This window comes from Martes martes (assembly GCF_963455335.1).
Source record: "Martes martes genome assembly, chromosome: 4".
Classification (NCBI taxonomy): domain Eukaryota; kingdom Metazoa; phylum Chordata; class Mammalia; order Carnivora; family Mustelidae; genus Martes; species Martes martes.
Genome location: NC_137891.1, coordinates 99,448,615 through 99,468,525, shown reverse-complemented (window position 1 = coordinate 99,468,525; position 19,911 = coordinate 99,448,615). Strand labels below are relative to the sequence as shown.

Genomic DNA, 19,911 nt, shown 5'->3' with positions numbered 1-19,911 from the left:
TCTTTCATCTTAGGTCAGAAACTGTTTTTGCCCCATTTGTTCCACTGCTTACTCACACATGCTCTGTTGCAAAAAAGCCATTGCATTTTCTTTTGCTTGGTTTCTCCCATTCGCTTGGCGCCTCTGGACCATGCCTGCCACATGCACTTATTTCCTCATGGAACTCATCAGACCTGTCCCCCTCAGCGCTGCTTTTGTCGGCTGGCAAAGGGAATTCATTCCCATTTCCTGTCTCACTGGAGAATGGGCTGACTGTTCTGTCTCTGCTGGTTCCTTCTTTCCCCCAGGCTTTCTGCCTCAGAGAGACTTTCCTTTGTAGTCTGTGTCACCTCTGAGTCAGCAGGCGTGATTTGAGTATGAATGCTGTGCCAGGCCTTGTGCCCCGGCTGGGGGTCCCCGACTTGACGAAGGCTCCTGCCCTCCCAGAGCTCACTGTCCTAGGAGGGAAGGTGAGAGATGAGAACAGGAGGAGGATGTGCAGGGGCCTGGGGGCAGCCGGGAGAGCCGTGACTGGGACTGGGGAGCCAGGGAAGGCCTTTCAGAGGAGGTCACATGTTCAAAAGTCAGTTACCATGCCTGGTACCTCCCATACAGCAGTTAACCAAACAGGGTGGGGGAACATCTACTTTTACAGGGCTTCATTCTTGCTGGGGAGCAAGTGGAAAGGGAGACAACAGATAAACCATAAATGAGAGTATATCAGATGGTAGTGAGTGGAAGCAAAAAAATTAAGAAAAGATGAAGAGACAAAGAATGACAAAGGGTGGTAATGCTGTTTTAGAGAGGGTTGGGATGACATTTGAGGACATAACATTTGAACAGAGACCTGAGTGAGACAAGGGGTGGCCACGGTGGTTTCTGAGCAGGGCACACAGCACGTGTGGAGGAGGCCGACTTGTGTCGAGCAAATTCGAGGAACAGCAGAAAGTGAGCTGGGATGGCTCAGGGGCACGAGTGGAAGGATTTGTCTTAGATCAGAGGTTCCAAATGAATTGTCTGTATCCCTCAACCACAGCCTCTCAGAAAGATAGAATTTGGTAAATTTGCATTCAGCGTTAAGCATAGGCTTGGCTATTATTAGGATGCGTAAGTGTTTGCTGGTTGGGCGGCTGGATGAATTCTCCTCTTGCCAGATAAGCATGGGATAAAGTCTGGTCCTTAGCAGTGATTGCTTTTCATCATCCTCTCTTACTCCCCACCCCTCCCCACACCTGCCCTCGTGTTTCGAGCATCGTTCTCTCCCCCAGCAGCTGAGGGAGAATGGCTACACATCTCATCAGTTTTACCTTCGTTGTGCAGTGTCTGGGATTCTGTATGACCTTGTAAAAATCATTTTCATCTCCTTGGCATCAGCTGACTCACGAATTAAATGGGGACGTTTAATCCTGCTGCTCTTCTCCCCCCTCGGCATAACATGTGGCTGAATGTGGTGGTCTTTGCTTCCTTCTGCTCCAGGCTCTTCCCTCCCAGCCTCCAGCCAAGGCCCTCTGGAGCTGCAGCGAGCTCTGCTGCCTGCCAGCCGGGGTGTCTGCCCTTGCCTGAACAGCCTGGGGCCTCTGGATGCTCAGTGGGGCCAGAGCCAGTGCTCTGCCTGACAGCCCAGCCAAGGCTCAGGGGAGGAGCCCTGCAGCATGAGTGCATATGAATATGCATTCATCAGGATTGCCTTGCAGAGCTCTCTCGCCTGCACTGGCTCTGCTCAGTCTCATGCTTCCATTTTGTCTTCTAAACTGTATTTTTAAATCAAGGGCCATAACTCGAGTCCACTCCCATGATCGCCCTTATGGTCTTTGCCGTGCCTTGGTGGTTCCCCAGGGACCAGGTTGACCAGTCCACCGGGTCTGCTGCACGTGCTGCTCCAGGAGATGGCCCCAGTGTTCCTGCTCCCCAGACAAGCAGGGAGAGAGCACCCAGGTTAGAGCCCAAGTTTGGGGCTCTGGCCATTGGCTGCTCTTCACAGGGAGGAGTCTCTTCACGGTGGAACGGAGAGGAGAGGGTCGAGAGAGGAGCCCCAGGACCCAAGGCAGCACAGGCTCCTCTTAAGACTTGTCCTTTCTTATGCTGAGTAAAGTGGACGGATGCCTTATTGGTCTACCTTTTCACATGCATTGCCGTACTGCCCAGAGCATCGTCCCTTCAATGCAATCCGCTCTTATAGATTACACCTTTTATCTCTGACTTGGCCCAAGGGCCACACAGGTGGCTTTCCCCTGCCGAACCAGGAGCCTCCCGCAGATCATCCTCTCTTCTGTATCCCATACCTCCATCAAAAGAGTAGGGATGGCCCTAGTGAGTGACGGATACAATGTTTTCCTTGTCCACTGATCTGATGGCTGACCGTTCCTCTTCCCATTACCCCCAGCTTCGTCGAGATGTAATTGATGCATAATTTAATGTAAGTTTAAGGTGTCCACTGTGTTCATTTGATATACTTATATATTGCAAAATGCTGACCACCATAGCATTAATTAACACCTCCACGATATCACATAATTATCCTTTTTGTGTGATGAAAACATTTAAGATCTAGTCTCTAAGCTGCTTTCGGGTATATACAATAGTATAGTACTATTAACTATAATCACCTTGATGTAACTTAGTGCCCCAGAACTTACCGGTCTTATAACTGGAAGTTTGTAGCCCTTGGCCAATATTGTCCCTTTTGTCTTGATGTGCCATCAAGACAGTATCCATCCACCCACACAGATCATTCTTACGCGATTGTTGCCCTTGTTAGATGGTGAGCCCCTTAAGGGAAGGAGCCATGTCTCTTTCATTGCTGAGCCCCCAGTTCTGGCACACAAGTGTAGTAGGCTTCTATACATGTCTACTGAATAAATGCAAAAGCAAGGAAAATACTTGGAAGACTCATGGGGACATCCCTTTTTATGTTTTGGGATTTTCATCAGCTACTTTTCCTGTGACCTTGGTAGTCATAAGATGCTACATTGGGACCAGAGCTTTCTCTGGAGACAACTGGTCCTTCCCTTCCCCCTGTCACACATGTCCTCGCTGAGTGTACCCTTCTTCATCCAGGCAACACTCAGCAGATATTTACTGAGCACGGCCGTGTGCCGGGCTCTGGGCCAGGAGCATGGAATACATTGGTGACCAGAAGGGGGTCCCCTGCCTTCATGAAATTTTCATCATAACCCAGAGTCATCCCCCACCACCACCACTCTAAAGATGCGCTAAATCGCACACAGGCTGAACCATTCTTCATCTGTTTCTGCAGACCCAGCTCATGTACAAATGGGCCCAGCCCAAGATCTGCGGTGAGGATCTCGAGGGGGCCGTGAAGCTGCCTGCCTCTGGGGTGAAGACCCGCTGCCCACCCTGCAACCCGGGCTTCTTCAAAACCAACAACAGCAGCTGCGAGCCCTGCCCTTACGGCTCTTACTCCAACGGCTCTGGTAACCTCTCTGTCTGCGTCCTGTCCATTCCCACGTCCCCCACCTGGGTGGGTGGCGTGGCACTCAGAGCGGTCAGTGGAACGTGCACACCGCCCACCACTGTTGTCCCTTGTCTGAGGAACAGCAGCTCCCACCGGGGTGGCTGCGGCCTCGTTGCTGAAGGCACGGATCTTGTGGTTCCCCCAGATTGCAGCCACTGTCCAGCCGGGACTGAGCCAGCCGTGGGATTCGAATACAAATGGTGGAACACGCTGCCCTCGAACATGGAAACCACCGTCCTCAGTGGGATCAACTTTGAGTACAAGGGCATGACTGGTGAGTACCTCCTCACTGCAGTGAGCTGTCAGCTCCCTGCTGACCGGGAGCTCTCCTGCTTCACATTTCTTCATAACAGTGATATCCGCAGAAAAATGAGCTAATCATGCCATGCATCCTCTGGAATGTTCCACTCCCCATGGACGTTCGTTCTGCCAGACCTTAGTTTTATAGATAGAACCAGAGCTAGCAACCATGTGCACACACTCCAAATGGCTTGCTCTGAGATCTTCAGAGTCTTTGACCGAAGTAGCAGGATAGATAACATGGTTTTGCTTTTGGTGGTGGGTCTGGATGCCTCAAAGGATGGTGTTCTCTCTCTCTCTGAGTGTCAGCTGAGTGCACGTTTCCCTGCACCTGGGACCCCTGGGGCACTGACTTTCCCCTCTCCTTTTCCAGGCTGGGAGGTGGCTGGTGATCACATATATACAGCTGTTGGAGCCTCAGACAATGACTTCATGATTCTCACTCTGGTTGTGCCAGGATTCAGGTGAGGGATACAGAGCTAAGGGAAGTTCACGCCACCTTGACCACATCCATGTCCCACATAGCTTGGAAGGTTGTAGAGGAGAGGGTTCTGGCGTGTGGAAGCATGAGTTCAGAACAGAGGGGAGCAGGGTAGTGGTCTGAGAGCATTAACCTGAATGTTAAGGTGGTTTCCTAGTTGCTGCCCACACTGGCGGACCTCCCGCTGGCACTCTCTCACATCTGGCTTCTCTCATGGATTGGCCACACGCTACTCGAATTCTTCCTCCTCACGCCATCCGATAAAATGTTACAAACAAACACACAACTTATAAAAGGAGGGCTGGGGTACCTGCATGGCTCAGTCTGGATTTCAGCTCAGGTCATGATCGCCTGGTTGTGGGATGGAGCCCCACATTGTGCTCTGAGCTCAGGAGGGAGTCTGCTTGAGATCCTCTCTCTTCCTCTGCCCCTCCCCACTGTACTTTCTCTCCCTCTAAAATAAGTAAATAAACCCTAAATAAATAAATAATTAATTAAATTTTTAAAAATTTTAAAAGAGGGCCAGAAGTATCCACAGACAGTTCATCTTCATTTGGGACAAGAAGACTGATATGGAGGGCTCTTGCTGTCATAATGATCCCCATATCCCAAGAAGACCTAGGACATTAAGCAATGTGTTTGCCATTAAAATAAAGACTACAGGCAATGTGGTGTGGTGAAAAGAACACTCTACTAGAAACGGGCACTTGAACTTCACCAGTTACTGGCTTTGTGAACTTGGGGAAGTCACCATGCTCCTGTAGGCTTCAGGCTCCTCGTTGGTAAAACATGGGGATTGATAGTCTGTGATTTTGGACTAACTCAGGTTGGGATGATTTTTCCAGCCCAGTGGTTAGTATAACTGTGTAGATAGGAGTTGGGACTGGTGGTCCTTAGGACACAAGCAAATGGCCAAGGACGAAAGAAAAGCCATAAATGGATTTCCAAAGCCAAAGTGAATTCTTCAGCCCATATGAGCTTTCAAGATGAGGGAGGACCGCTGAATGCGTTTCCCTATTGCCAGTCTGGCTTCTCCATTACCTTCTTCAAGCTCCCTCTTTCCATCACTGGCACAGCACTCAGCCCATGGTAGTTGCTCAAAAGGAATAATGTCTCTTCTCTTAATTTACACTACTCAGCGATGAGCTGAGTAGTGTAAATTAATTTATAACCCATTTGCAGGGTGAGCTCGGTTTTTAGGCTTCAGAGGGATGGGGGTAACATTCCCAAAAGGACATTTCAATTTGCAAAGCTGACTGCTCCAGTAAAGTGGTTCCTCACCTCGTCCACTTACCACCCCTACCCCACCTGCCCCCTGGGGCTTGGCTCTTCCCAAAAGAAGGACCAGCCTGAGAACTTGGCTGAAGAGATGACAAATTGAAATATCTGCTCACTTGACCCGAGAAAATCTCCCACCACCCCAGAGAGTGAGCTGCTAAGTGCGTGTAGGTACTCTCGAACCTTGATGTGCTTCTGCGTCACCTGGGAATCACGTTAACGTGCGGATTCTGATTCAGCGGGTCTGGGTGGGGTGCCTGAGGTTCCGGGCCTCTGATAAGCTTGGGTGAGGGTGATGCTGCTAGTCTGAGGACCACACTCTCCTAGTGAGATTCTAGAGCATGTTACAAAGCACTCCTCCCTCTGTTATGCCCTTGGATCTCACCACAGCGATGGAAGGTAAATAAGAAAGGTATTATCACCTTCATTTTACAGATGAGGAAACTACAATTTGATCACATAGCCAGGTGGCAGAATTGGACTTAATCCGTGCTCTTTCCGAAGTCCTCAGAACTTAATCCTGTCCCCCAGCAGACCTCTTCGGGAAGCACTGCCTGGTCTTGGGAGCTGACTTTTCATTTCTGCCCCACAGACCTCCACAGTCAGTGACGGCAGACACAGAGAATAAAGAGGTGGCCAGGATCACATTTGTCTTCGAGACCATCTGTTCTGTGAACTGTGAGCTCTACTTCATGGTGGTATGTTTCCCTTTCTTTGTCTGCTGTGGGGGTTCTGGGAACTATTGTGAGGGTTGGCCCCCTTTGGCCATCAACATAACTGACCGCTGGCCTCCTTTGGTGCGCCAATGTAACTAATGGCCCATTTTATAGTAACTTGACAGAAGAGCCTAGACTGTCCTTCAGGGACTTCACTGTTTAACATGGGTCTGACCGACTGTGCTGGCCCCTGGGATGGCAGCAGTATGGGAACACTGCCCCCCGTCCCACACCAGCCAGCCACCCAGCCACTGTGCCTTCTTCACTTGTCTATCTTGGATTCAGGGTGTGAATTCTAGGACCAACACTCCCGTGGAGACATGGAAAGGTTCCAAAGGCAAACAGTCTTACACCTATATCATCGAGGAGAATGCTACTATGAGCTTCACCTGGGCCTTCCAGAGGACCACTTTTCATGAGACGGTAAGCTATTGCCCTTCTCCAGACCCCTGGCTTCCAGAAGAGACCTCTGAGCCAGGATAATTCCTGGCAGTAGCTTAAGTGTGAGCGCGAGGTTCAGAACCCGAGGGTTCGAAGGATCTGAAAGAGTCAAGCACAGAACGGCCTATTCCCGCCCCTGAGAAGCATGCGGCCTTGTCCAAACGACTTCCCAGGAAGATGGCACTAAAAGTTCAAATACGTTTTTTGTCCCCTTTCACAAGGAAGAGACCTGCTCTTTTCATGTAATGGTATCTACTGCATATTTCTCCTGTGGCACTTAATATTTTTATACAACGTTTAGAATGGGCTCGTCTCGGTTTAATGTGACACAAAATGTTCACAAAGGGCTACTCTTTAGTGAAGAAGAATAGTATGCTTCTCAGATTTTTCTCAAGTACTGTAGGGTAAAGAGGGTTAAGTAGTCATTTGCTATTTCTAGAGAACTCAATTGCTGCTGACATCTCAGGCCTCTGTCCTCTCTCCTCCCGTTTCCAGGGCAGGAAGTACACCAACGACGTCGCCAAAATCTACTCCATCAATATCACCAACGTCATGGATGGGGTGGCCTCCTACTGCCGTCCCTGTGCCCTGGAAGCCTCTGACATGGGCTCCTCCTGCACCTCTTGTCCTCCTGGCTACTACATCGATCGGGACTCAGGAACCTGCCACTCCTGCCCCCCGAACACAATCCTGAAGGCCCACCAGCCTTATGGCATCCAGGCCTGTGTGCCGTGCGGTCCAGGGACCAAAAGCAACAAGGTGCCAACAGTGTATCATGCATCCTAACCTTGGCTCTCTGAATGGACCACCTCAGAGGGTGCCAGGACCTGGGGCAGTGGTGGGGGTTCTTGAGGGGTCGATAGCCAAGCATTCCCTGTAGCTCACTCCCAGGTTAGAGTCCTTGAGGATACCTGCCCAGACTTTGAGCGTGGAGAGCAAGTTCTTAGCTGCAGAGAGCTTGGTTTTCAGGGTTTAGGCCTCAGCCATGGACAAGTCTCATCTTCACGGGGTGGGTTAGGGAGATCTGTGACCGTCCGGTCCAGAGGGTTATTTGGCATCTCTGCAGAGACCTAAAGAGAAGGAATAAGAGCTTGGGCTCACATTCAGCCTACTTCAATGCAGCCTATTGTCATGGGAGTTGGCCCCCCTCTCCTTTGGGAAGGCAACCCACCATCGCTGGGACATACAGTTAACTGGCATTGCTCTCTTTTATCCTAGAGGTTTTTTCTAAAGTAAAATAACAGCGCTGTTGCCCCCATGCACTTTCTGAAGCTAAGAAAGTACTATGATGAAAAGCTCTTAAGTATTCATTAATGCTTTATTTATTTATTATTAACATATAATGTATTATTTGCCCCAGGGATACAGGTCTGTGAATCATCAGTCATTCACAATTCACAGCACTCACCAGAGCACATACCCTCTGCAGTGTCCATTACGCAACCACCCCATCCTTCCCACCCCCCTCCCCTCCAGCAACCCTCAGTTTGTTTCCTGAGATTAAGAGTCTCTTGCGGACGGGGAGGGAGACAAATCATTAATCCTTTTTAAATGAACTTATATTTTACTTATCACAACCACATCGATACACAAACATCTGTGAGGCATTATTTATACAGTCTGCAAATGCTGCTTAGTTTAGCTGTGCAGTAAATGCCACAGTTCTGCAGACCCCTGGGGCAACCTCTTCCAGGCACCCCAGGCCTTTGCCACAAACTTCTTCCCCTAGGGCTCCCTCTGCCGCTGAGGGAGGGAATGACAGTTGCATAAGGCTGCTGCTGAATGGAGATTCTAGAAAGGAGTAAGGTGTTTATGGGGTTTATGGGATGTAATCCCCTCTTTTTAAAGATTTATTTATTTATTACTTATTATTATTATTATTATTATTATTATTATTATTATTTATGCCAAAGAGGGAGAGAGGGAGAGCAAGAGGACAGAGAGAGAGGGAGAGAAGCTGACTTCGCGCTGAGCACAGAGCCCCTTGTGGGGCTCCATTTCACAACCCACGAGATTAGGACCCATAAGATCATGACCTGAGCCAAAACCACCCAGGCCCCCTAAATCCCCTCTGAAGCTCAGCGTCCTGCAGAGAACTTGGGAGAGAAGAGGCAGGCTTCAGTGACTTTTAAATGGGGCATGGGAAAGGCTTGTATCTTCTCTTCTGCCATCCCGGACACCCTTCTTCTGGTTCGCACCTCCTTGTCTTCTGCTGAAAAGCAAGAAGGGGCTACCTTGAGTCCTGAGAGAGTTCAGCCATCTAGGCAGAGGGACAAGGCTATAAAATCTGACCAAATTCCTTACTGAAAAATAGTAGACTCGGGTTTGTATACCATATACGTACTAACAAGTGCACTGTGGGATGTACATAACCCTCACTGGCCCATTTCCCTTATTTTAATGCCCACCCGATCCTTACATCTGCTTCTCTCACTCCTGGACTGGACCAAGCTGGGGACAATAGCTGCCACTCTCCATACAGTCCCCTTAAGGCCCCGCCCGAACAGCCCACCTGACCGAGCCTTTCCCCTCAGATCCACTCTTTGTGCTACAATGACTGCACGTTCTCCATCAGCACTCCGACCAGGGGGTTGGACTACAACTTCTTGGCTTTGGCAAACACCGTCTCTCTGGCTGGAGGGCCAAGCTTCACTTCCAAAGGGCTGAAATATTTCCACCACTTTACCCTCAGTCTGTGTGGAAACGAGGTAAGCTGTGTGAGTGCCGGGGCGTCATATCGAAATGGGACACCAGAGGGTCAGAGCCAGAGATGGACACAGGCGCAAAGCAAAAAAACCAGGCAGCAGGAGACTGAGAAAACGCCAGCGTTTCTAAGTGATGATGATTCTCCCGGAGGACATTTTCCTCTAAAATTAAATCATTTGGAATATAAACATTTAGGAAAATAAAGGTGTTTGAGTTAAGATATTCATTTACTCCTACCTGACTTTAATTCTTTCAAAATGAATATTAAAAAACAATGCCAGAGGAAGATTTTTTTTTCCCCTTTAAAGAGCAGTCTGAGCAGTCTTCACTCATCAAGGCATTTGACACTTGTTTTCTAAAGACTGGATAAAATAAACTGTATGTAGTTCATCTCTAAGAACCTTTGTGGGCAGTTTTTTTAAAGGGATGTGAAAGGCTTTCTAGGATATGGGAAGAATGTTACCTTTAGCCGTTTCACGCTGCTGTAAATGTGTTGGATGCACAAGTCAAAGACAGAAATGTAAAGAGTAATCCCAGCACTACAGCACTTAACTAAATTACAAACAAGCCGGGATTAGCAGTCGGAGAGATAGTTTCAAATGTTGCAGAATAAAGGGCATCTTGAGCCTTTAGTCTGCGACCCTGTGTGGCAGTGAGACCTCACTTAACACACAGTCCATCTTCTACCACCTTCTGGAACATGTGAAAAAAGTTGATTTGTGTTTATATAGAGAACACGCCAAGAAATAAACCAATCAATGTTCTATGGCAATTATATCTTAATTTAAAAAAAGAAATAATCTATGGAAGATTAGAGATGCATGTCTCTATCTTGTTTTTACAAGTCTTTGAAGAAGTTCAAATGAAGCTTCCAAGGAGTTAGTGATAACTCAGAAACTGAGGCTGATTAAAGCAAGATCCATGTAGCAAAAGCAGTGAGTGGGGAGAGCGATGAAGACAGGGAATTTGGAGAGATTGACTTTTTGGTTTTTTCCCCTTTATTCTTTTCAGAAATGTCTCCTGTGTGCTGTCACACTACTGTCAGTTCAAAGACAAAATGGGTCTTTGTTTTACCGTAATGCAAAGGTTTCTTTCTGTTCTCATGTCCCTTATTTCTTACAATCTAAAAAATAAACTAAGAATCACCAGATTTAGCAATTGACATATCTTCATTTGTAATAAAATTTAGAATATTGGAAATCTGACAGGGTAAGTGCTTAGGACACTTCCATTCTTAAACATTTTATTAAGCTTTTAATTTTAATTCCAGTATAGTTAGTTAACATACATTACTAGAATGTAATATAGTGTTACCTTAGTTTCAAGAGTAAAATATAGTGATTCGACACTTCCATACATCACCTGGTGCTCATCACAAGTACATTCCTTAGTCTCCATCACCTGTTTCACTCACCCCCCCAACCCACCTCCCCTCTGGTAGCCATCAGCTTGTTCTCTATAGTTTAGAGTCTCTTTCCTGGTTTGCCTCCATCTCGCTCTCTCTTTTTTCCTTTGTTCATTTGTTTTGTTTCTTAAATTCCACATACGAGTGAAACCATATAGTATTTGTCTTTCTCTGACTGACTTATTTCACTTAGCATAATATTCTCTAGCTCCAGCCATGTTGTTGCAAAAGGCAGAATTTCTTTCCTTTTTATGGCTGAATAATACTCCGTTGTGTTTATATGCCACATCTTCTTTATCCATTAATTTATCAGCGGGTACTTGGGCTGCTTCCACAATTTGGCTTTTGTAAATAACACTACAATAAACTTAGGGGTGCACGTATCCTTTTGAATAAGTGCTTTTGTATTTATTCTTTGGGTTTAATACACTCAAATTTAAAGTAGTGAACAAATGATTTTATGCTGACAAACACGTTATATACTGATATTCCATAAATGTAATGTTGAAGGAATAATACCTCAGTATTTCCTCTATTACAAAATCTCCAGGAAGAAGGAGTCTTATTCTTACCATCTTCCAGAGTTCTCTACAGTGAGGGTTGTTAGAGAACATTTTTTTTTTTTAGTGGATTAAGTTCCAATTATCTCTAAGATGTCCTATCTCAAGGCAGGGAGGGGGCTAGTTGTGGGGTCTGTTTTAACTGCTGGGAATCTGTCTGGAAAGTGCTCTCACGACACTAAGGCACTAAGGGAGACACAGAGAGGGAATGCGAGCCAAGCCAGATGTTCAAAAACTTCGGAGAATCAGTTATATATTTCAGTATCTATCTAGAAATCCGGCCAGGAGAAGGAAGACTATTAACTGGCGGGCTGGTGGATTAGAGCTCCAGGTCCTTTGCCACCATCACAACCCTGCTTATATGAGGCTCCCACGTGACTCTGAGGAAACAAAAAGGCTTGGCGACCTCTGGGCCAGAGTTCCAGAAACTAGGACACCGAGGCCTTATTTTTAGCTTTTAAAAAAAAAAAATGTGTCTTGTAATTAGATCTAGGATGAAATCATTCCACTGCAACATACCACTGGAAGGCTGAAATTTCAGATGTGAAAGCAATGTGCCCTCTTCCCCTTTGGGAATCGTGTGACCATTCACTCCTTCCCACTCCCTCCTCCCTACGTCCCCCAACCCAGGGTAAGAAAACGTCCGTGTGTGCTGACAATGTCACTGACCTCCGGATTCCTGAGGGTGAGTCGGGTTTCTCCAAATCCATCACAGCCTACATCTGCCAGGCGGTCATCATCCCCCCGGAGGTGACAGGCTACAAGGCTGGAGTGTCCTCGCAGCCTGTCAGCCTCGCCGACCGTCTTATCGGTGAGTGACCCAGCTGCTCCAGCCTGTGTGAGAGTGTGTGTGTGTGTGTGTGTGTGTGTAAGAGAGAGTGAGGCTACCGGGCTCTGAGGTAAAAAGGCCCCAGATGAGGGGCCCACCCTCTTGATCTCTGTTTTGTATTCCATCCTGGGGCCTCTGACAAACCTTGGTTTACCCTTTCATGAGCCAGTCGGGAATGTGAGGAGATGGAGGAAGGTTGGATGTTGACAGGTATTGAAAGAATTGAAGTGGTTGCTGGCTCATGCTACCAGTGACAACTAATTAGGAGCTCTAATTTGGCAGGGGTGACAACAGATATGACTCTGGATGGAATCACCTCCCCAGCTGAACTTTTCCACCCGGAGTCCTTGGGAATACCGGACGTGATCTTCTTTTATAGGTGAAGATGAGAGGCCAGGCCGATGCAAGGGAAACCTAGCCCCTCCACCGTTTCTGGTGCATCCCTCTCTCCAGCCACCTACTTATCAAGCCAGAACATGTCCGATGTCTAGCAGATTGACCCAGCCATGACAGCTACAGGCTGGGAGTTCACTGGTCCCAGCTTCTGGGGTATTATTGGGGCAGGTCTGCCCCAGAGGCAGGGAGAAATATGGGATTATCTGTGGCTGACTTCCCTTCCTGCCTTAGGAGACTCCAGTGTTATGCCTATGCTAACCTCTCCTGGACCAATGCCTTTCCCCTTGACCAGATCTCCCCGATCCCCACTCTCTCAATGTATAAACCAACTCCTGTGCTCCCCCAAGTCCTGACTTCCCCAGCAAGGGAACTGTTCGGTGTTGACTTCACTTAGTGACTCTCCAGTGAAACAGGTGAGTGACTTCTACCCCCACCGGGGGCTGGCTTGCTCTGCAGGTCCAATGACGTGACCCAGTCCTGCAGTTCTGGGAGATCGACCACCATCCGTGTCCGATGCAGTCCACTGAAACCCGCCCCTGGACGTCTGTCGCTGCCGAGGTAAAGGGGTGTGAAACAAGGTCTCCCTTCTTTGGACTCGTTTCATCCCAAGAGTCAAAGAGAAAACAGTCTGAGAGGCATTAGTGGGCTATTGGGGACACAGTCATGACTTCAAATTCTCAATCTTCAGGTCTCAAGAGTGGGGCAGAAGGAAGAGTCCAAGCTATTCTCACAATCCCATACCATTATGGGGACAGCTAGGCACAGCTATTGGATTCATGTCCTCCACTTACTAGCTGTGTTATCATGGATACATTTCTTATCTTCTCTGGGCCTCTTGTTCCTTATCTGTAAAATGAGGATAACAAGAAGTTCCCTCAGGAGGTGATCTTGAGGCTTCAATGAGACCATGAGACTTGTGGACTTCTTGTGGTGTCTGGTGTGTACTTGCTATTATTAGGAGGAGTAACAGTTTTAGCAATCTCTGCGCAATCAAAAGACCCAATTATGAGTTTAATAGCTGGGTGCGCTGAATCGAGAATTCTGGAACCAATTTGATTGCAGTACCCTTCCCCCACCTCCTTCTTTCCCCCAACTAACATGTTGAGGGGCGCTAATATCTTGAGGAAGATGGATTGGAGAATGCTGTTTCTTTCTTTTTTTTTTTTTTAAGATTTTATTTATTTATTAAAGAGAGAGAGAGAGAGAGAGAGAGCACAAACAGGGGGGAAGGGTAGAAGGAGCAGGCTCCCTACTCAGTGGGGAGCCCAACTCAGGGCTCGATCCCAGGACCCTGGGACCATGACCTGAGCTGAAGGCACATGCCCAGCTGACTGAGCCACCCAGGCACCCAGGCACCCGGGGAATGCTCTTTCTAAATAGCAGCTGCTCGGGGAGATGGGGACCAATGCAAGATATTTTGACTCTGTGGCGTCAAAATATAAGACCACTGTTCTTGCTGGTGTAAACACTGCAGTAAAGTAACTAACAGATATCCATGACCTAAGTCTGTTCCTGAAACCCAGCACCCCACCCCCCCTGCCCAAGGAAGCTCCATTGAAGAGGCTTTTGCAAAATGTCATAGGTCCATGGGGGAGAACAGAAGCCTCTGAGAGGGGGTTGGCTGGGGCAGCCATGGTACAGCTCAGACACCTGACATTAGCTCTCATCTGATGTAGCAGAAACAAACGGGCAGAGGGTAGAGAACCTGGTGGAGACTGGGAAGGCCTCTTGTTATCAGGGACACTGGAGAGCAAAACCTGTATTAAGGACTAGTTGGAAGGATCCTGGTGGGGCTAACAGTCCAGTGAGGGGAGCTATGAGATGATGGGACTCCCACCAGCTCTTGCCACCGTCCAGCGCATAAGCCCTCACGTCTCCTTTCTGCTTTGCTAGCGCATGTTCCGATGGGACCTGTGATGGCTGTAACTTCCACTTCCTGTGGGAGAGCCTGGCTGCTTGTCCACTCTGCTCCCCTGCTGACTACCACGCTATTGTCAGCAGCTGTGTGGCCGGGATCCAGGTGGGTCTCTCTGCTCAGGGACGTCTTGGGAGAGAAGGGAATGCGATCTCTGAGTTCCTTGTCTTTGTCCCCAACAGAAGACCACTTATGTGTGGCGCGAGCCAAAGCTGTGTGCGGGTGGCATCTCCCTGCCTGAGCAGAGAGTCACCATCTGCAAAACGATCGACTTCTGGCTGAAAGTGGGCATCTCTGCAGGCACCTGTACTGCCATACTCCTCACCGTCCTGACCTGCTACTTTTGGAAAAAGAATCAAAAGTATGTGATGGGGTATTGGAGTCTGGGGATGGGCAGGGTTGGGTCACTGCACCGGGAGGAGAACATCTGAGAATTCAATCCATGAGACTTTTCTCTGGAGTTGGCCATGGACCCTGTGACTCCAGCCAGAGACTTGTTGAGCCACTTATCCAGCAGCTGCCTTGGCTGTCCTGACTCCTGAACAGGGACAGTACCACGTGGTGGTCTATAAATGACCGTTAGATGCTCAAAGGGAAAGCAGAGTATCCTTAGTTTGTTGTTATTATTACTAATTAAAATAATGACTTCATGATTCCAGCATTTCTATTAAGCCTTGAGAACACAGACACAACTAGCTTTAAGGGAAGAAGATCACTGAACTGGAAGTCAAGATTCCATAGCTGTAAGCCCAGGCCTCACACCATGTTGCTAGGCTTCAGTTTCCTTATCTGTGGTTCCCTGTTTAGGGCCCAGCCTCTCTCCCTCTCCCCTCCCTTATTCCACATTTCCTTGTCTAACCTTTCCCATTGCCCTGCCTCACAGACTGGAGTACAAGTACTCCAAGCTGGTGATGAATGCTACCCTCAAGGACTGCGACCTGCCAGCCGCTGACAGCTGTGCCATCATGGAAGGCGAGGACGTGGAGGATGACCTCATCTTTACCAGCAAGAAGTCACTCTTTGGGAAGATCAAATCATTTACCTCCAAGGTAGGGAGGCTGGCCAGGACACTGAGGTCAGCCTGGAGGGCTGGAGAAGACACCAGTCCTAGGACATTGAATGGTCCCACACTGTTCAGGGACCACTCACTACTCTACTCCCCACCCTCCCTACTGTTCCAGCCCCCCACCCTCAAAATCCTGGCTTCTGCCTTCTGTATTTCCACATCATTTCTGTTTCCCATGGGGCCCAAGGCTGCTCTTGACCAGGCTCCTTCTCTCCCAACATGCACTCCAGTTGATGGACTGTTTGGGCCTTTTAACTTCCAGAAGGAGTATTGAACCATCCACGTTGTAAGAATCATTTCCCCTTTTTTTTTTTTTTCCGGAGGGTGGGGAAGAGGCGATCCCTAGGATCAACTTCTGATAGAAGTGAGGCTCTCCTTTGACCAGTGGAGGGTGCTGTCCCCTGATGTCTGGGCCCCGTCCTGTGGGGGCTGAGTCATAGCTAAGGCCACGCTGCTCCCCACTGAGCGCTGTGGATCTAGGAGAGTTGGCTCAGTGCGTGTGTGGGTGGGTGAGCAGATCTGAAGCTCATAAATGCTATGCTGACAGCACTGTCGCCAGGTGTGGGGCCAGCAGAGAGCATTGGAGCAACGCCTCCAGGGCCACAGCCCTGTGCAGCCCCAGCCTGCCAGAGCCCACACCTCCCTCCTGTCCTGAACCAGTTCATCCAACAGGTGTGGGTGGGAGGGTGGAAACCGGAGAGGAGAGGACTGGCGGGATGGGCAGGGGAGGGCGGGGAGGAGTTTAGACTGCTGAATCTCATTCCCTTTGTGCTAACCCGGCAGGGTGAAGGGTGATGCGTGTGTGTGTGCAAGACCAATGGGAGACCATTCACCCTAGGACCCCTGAGTCTTCCTGGGTTTTTAGAATTCAGCAAAGATGCAAAGCAGGGGGTTTTAAAGATTTTTCTTACCCTCTGACTGACTGGAAGGACCGAGAAGAATAGAGGGTATCTTCTGTCTGTTTCCACAAAGCCACTGGAAGCAGGAATTCCATAAGGGTTCCTTCTGTCACCTCTTTTCCGTTTCTCTCCTTTGTTCCCCAATCTTGCCGCCGTGCAGCAGCCAGCTCCTGTCACCATCTCTCTTTCAGAGGACTCCTGATGGATTTGACTCCGTGCCACTGAAGACATCGTCAGGAGGCCCAGACATGGACCTGTAAGAGGCACTGCCCTGCCTCCCCTGCCTCCTCACCTGGGCACATCACCTTGCAAGCCTGTGGCGATTTGGCTGCCAGCTTCCTGCTGGGAATCTCTTCATCGTGGCCTTATCAGAAGAAGTTTGGATTTCACATATCTGGTTTTTTTTATAGAGTACCCAAACCCTCCTTTCTGCTTGCCTCAAACCTGTCAAATATACCCACACTTTGTTTGTATATTACTCCCTTGCTCGCATCTTGTTTCCCAAAATGGTCTAGCTGCCAGAGCCATAGCTTCATCGGCTCATAATTCATAGAGCTCCGGAATGAAAATATTTCTCTCTTCTAAAGTATAGAAACAACTTCTTCTGTCCTAAGGGCAGAAGCAGCTGGGAGTTTTTCTGGTGATCTGCCCTCAGCTTATGATCTCTTTAGGAGAGAGGCTGGGTAAGGAGAGTGTTGGTGTTCTCTCCTGGTCTGTCATGGCAGTCTGGATTCTTCTCTCCTGGATAACCAGCTCAGACTGAGTTTCGTGGCTAGGCTGAGGGCAAGGTGAGTAAGGTCTGAGGAAGAAAATTCTTGATAAGCACAAAGAGAAGCAATAAGGAAAGTTTCATTTTGTTTTTGAAACTGGGTACTTCACTTCCTTTTTCTCAGTAAGCGATGAATATTCTCACAAGAGCCAAAAGAAAAAGTGCACCAAGAAAATGCCCAAAGCCCCAGTGAACCTATTCTCCTCGCTTATTTTTTAACGTCCCACCATCTCCCTATGATGTTAAAGAGAACCAGGTAAGCCCCAAACACAGGTGTTCTTGCTTTCTTCTCTTCTTGCTTGTACCCACAGACACGACAAACCTTACCAGCAAGGAAAATGCCCTGCACTTGAGGTCCCCATTTGTACAGGTTTGAACATATCATGGACCAGGGGTATCTTATTTTGAAAGAACACAAGGAGGCCAAGGTTTTAGTGGGGCCATACTGGGGGATCTGGCCCACAAGGGGATGGACCCGAGGTGGCCAGCATATCTGCTTCTAAGCTTAACTCATCTGCTCAGCTCCAGAATAAACATTTTCTGGGCTGACCAAAAACGGAATTGACTCCTAGCCCATACTCCAGCCAGAGGACCAGATCAGTCTTCCTGGAGGAAAGACTAGGGGAATTGAAAAAGATATTTAGCAAACTGTCACCCTTCACCCTCCCAAGCCCCTAGCTTTCTCTTTTTCCTGTTCTCATTTCTTCTGTGTGCTAAAAACGAAAAAGACTTCTGGTCCCAATTTCTGGCAGATCCCCTTCTGAAAGGTGAGTAAAGTGAGTGTCCTCTGTGCCCCTTCTCCCCACTTTGGCACCTCGTGTAACTGATGGACTTCAAGTAACTGCAATGGCAAAACCGGCTCAAGAGTTTAAATTCTTGTTCTCTTATCCTGGTGGTTCCCCCTCCCTCACTATCGGGCTGCCATGACCATCCCTGGGTGAGGGCCCATTCAACCTTGGTTGTGCCTGTTTTTTTATCTGAGTGGCCACCTGGTCCCCAGAGGGTAGGTATAGAATGGGAATGGTCTTTCAGAGTGGTTTGTCTGCCACCAAGATGGTCTGCTGGTCTGATTAGGCACTGCTCCCCCGGCAGTGCCCTTATAAAAGGGTCAGTGAGAACCGGGCCCCACTGTGAACTTCTGATCATCAGTAGGATCACTGAAGGCAGGCAGTCCCTTTGGTTTAATAAATCTAGGAGCTTTGCTGGGGTGAGGGGCGTGCTCCTCTTGGGAGAGTCAGGCTCTCAAATCCTGTAGCGATGTTGGAATTTCTCCCAACGGATGCAGATACCTCGCTCCTGAACTCCAGCGGAAAGTTTTCTGTGGCCTCAGCAACACCCAGAAAGCATCTGTTTTCCCACTGAATAACTTTCTTTGTGGCAAGAGCCATACATGGTCCTTAGACTACCCTGGAAGCAGTAGGAAAAAATATCTACCCTATTGACTTCTTTATTCTGACATCTTGAACCTCAGTGCCCCCAGAGCAACCTCGAACTCCACTGATTGAGTCACAACGTTTTAAGCATCTCCCTTTATCTATCCCTTGGTGTACCAACTTCTATGGATCTTCCTGCGTCTTGCCAGGAGCTGCTGAGTTGTGGTATTGGGGTCACCTGTTGCTCAGACATACTCAGTATTTTTGTAACAGCATTGAGATATAATTCACATACCATACAATTGGCTCATTGAAAATGTACAAGTCAATGGATTTGAATATATTCACAGAACTGTGCAGCCATCACCATGCTCAATTTCAGGACAGATACATGTTAGATTTTTATATGGGAAAAGCCTTTAACTCTTAAACTAAGACTATAGTGCTTTGCACAGGCTACTGGGGGAGGTAGTGTGGGCTCAGGAGACAAAATACTTAAATCCCATTTGGTCACCTAGAGTGCTGGAAGACACATGTTATTCTCATCATGTAAGCATCACCTGATTTGGCCGGGAAGACAAACGAACATTGTGTTATATTCAAGGACCAGGCAATTTCTTACGCCAAGGCTTTTTTTTTTTTTTTTTTGTCTGACTCTGCATTAAAGATAGGATTGACTATATTTATACAACAGAGACTTTGTGACAGATTTTTCAGCTTTGTGAAACCAAATTTTTGTCCCATCAAGACTGCTTGGATTTCCTTTTTATTTTGTATTCCAAGAGTTTGTAGTTTATTAGGGGATGGCTATGGCTTATCACATTTTTCCCCTTTTCTTTTCTTTTTTTTTTTTTGTGAAATAAAATGTATGTTTCAAGTTGTTTTTCCTGAACACGGGTTGGGTGGCTGGATGGGGGAGTGAGAAATGGAAGTGTTCTTGAAGCTTAAGCTGAAGGTGAAGAGCATTCTGGAACTCCAGAGTGACAGAGAAGAGCATGCTTCAGAGCAATAGGGACCTAGGATGGAAAGCCTCTCACCACCTGTTGAGGAATCAGCCAACAACCAAAGCCTGTTTCCACGGTAATAAAATGCATCTAATGATGCCTTACTTCTCCAGATTGGGTGAGGATCAAAGAGAGAATATATAAAACACTTCGCATCTTCCCTCCCTTCCTTTCCAGTTTAGTTTTCTCTCGTGCGTCACTGAAGCCAGCCACAGAACAATGTATCTACAAAGACAAGTAAAATTTGCTTCTTGGGATACGAAGTGGATTCTTATAGACTACATGCAGAGAAAATCACAGAGGACATCAGGACCTACCA

The 19,911-nt window shown here is 48.0% G+C and overlaps 1 protein-coding gene across 1 annotated transcript in view; it reads left to right on the top strand.

Moving 5' to 3' along the window:
* The window catches only part of ELAPOR1 (endosome-lysosome associated apoptosis and autophagy regulator 1), a gene marked incomplete at its 5' end in the record, with an annotated part of 71,302 nt that extends 51,845 nt beyond the window's left edge, over positions 1-19,457 (top strand). The window contains 14 exons of the mRNA XM_080801674.1: positions 3,236-3,413; positions 3,600-3,728; positions 4,128-4,218; positions 6,106-6,211; positions 6,515-6,652; positions 7,166-7,429; positions 9,205-9,378; positions 11,972-12,152; positions 12,453-12,549; positions 13,023-13,124; positions 14,460-14,586; positions 14,664-14,842; positions 15,365-15,530; positions 16,638-19,457. Of these exons, the coding sequence (XP_080657800.1) occupies positions 3,236-3,413; positions 3,600-3,728; positions 4,128-4,218; positions 6,106-6,211; positions 6,515-6,652; positions 7,166-7,429; positions 9,205-9,378; positions 11,972-12,152; positions 12,453-12,549; positions 13,023-13,124; positions 14,460-14,586; positions 14,664-14,842; positions 15,365-15,530; positions 16,638-16,706 (2,001 nt within the window). The 3' untranslated portion in view covers positions 16,707-19,457. The remainder of the gene's footprint in view (positions 1-3,235; positions 3,414-3,599; positions 3,729-4,127; positions 4,219-6,105; positions 6,212-6,514; positions 6,653-7,165; positions 7,430-9,204; positions 9,379-11,971; positions 12,153-12,452; positions 12,550-13,022; positions 13,125-14,459; positions 14,587-14,663; positions 14,843-15,364; positions 15,531-16,637) is intronic.
* Between the last annotated feature and the right edge of the window lie 454 nt (positions 19,458-19,911).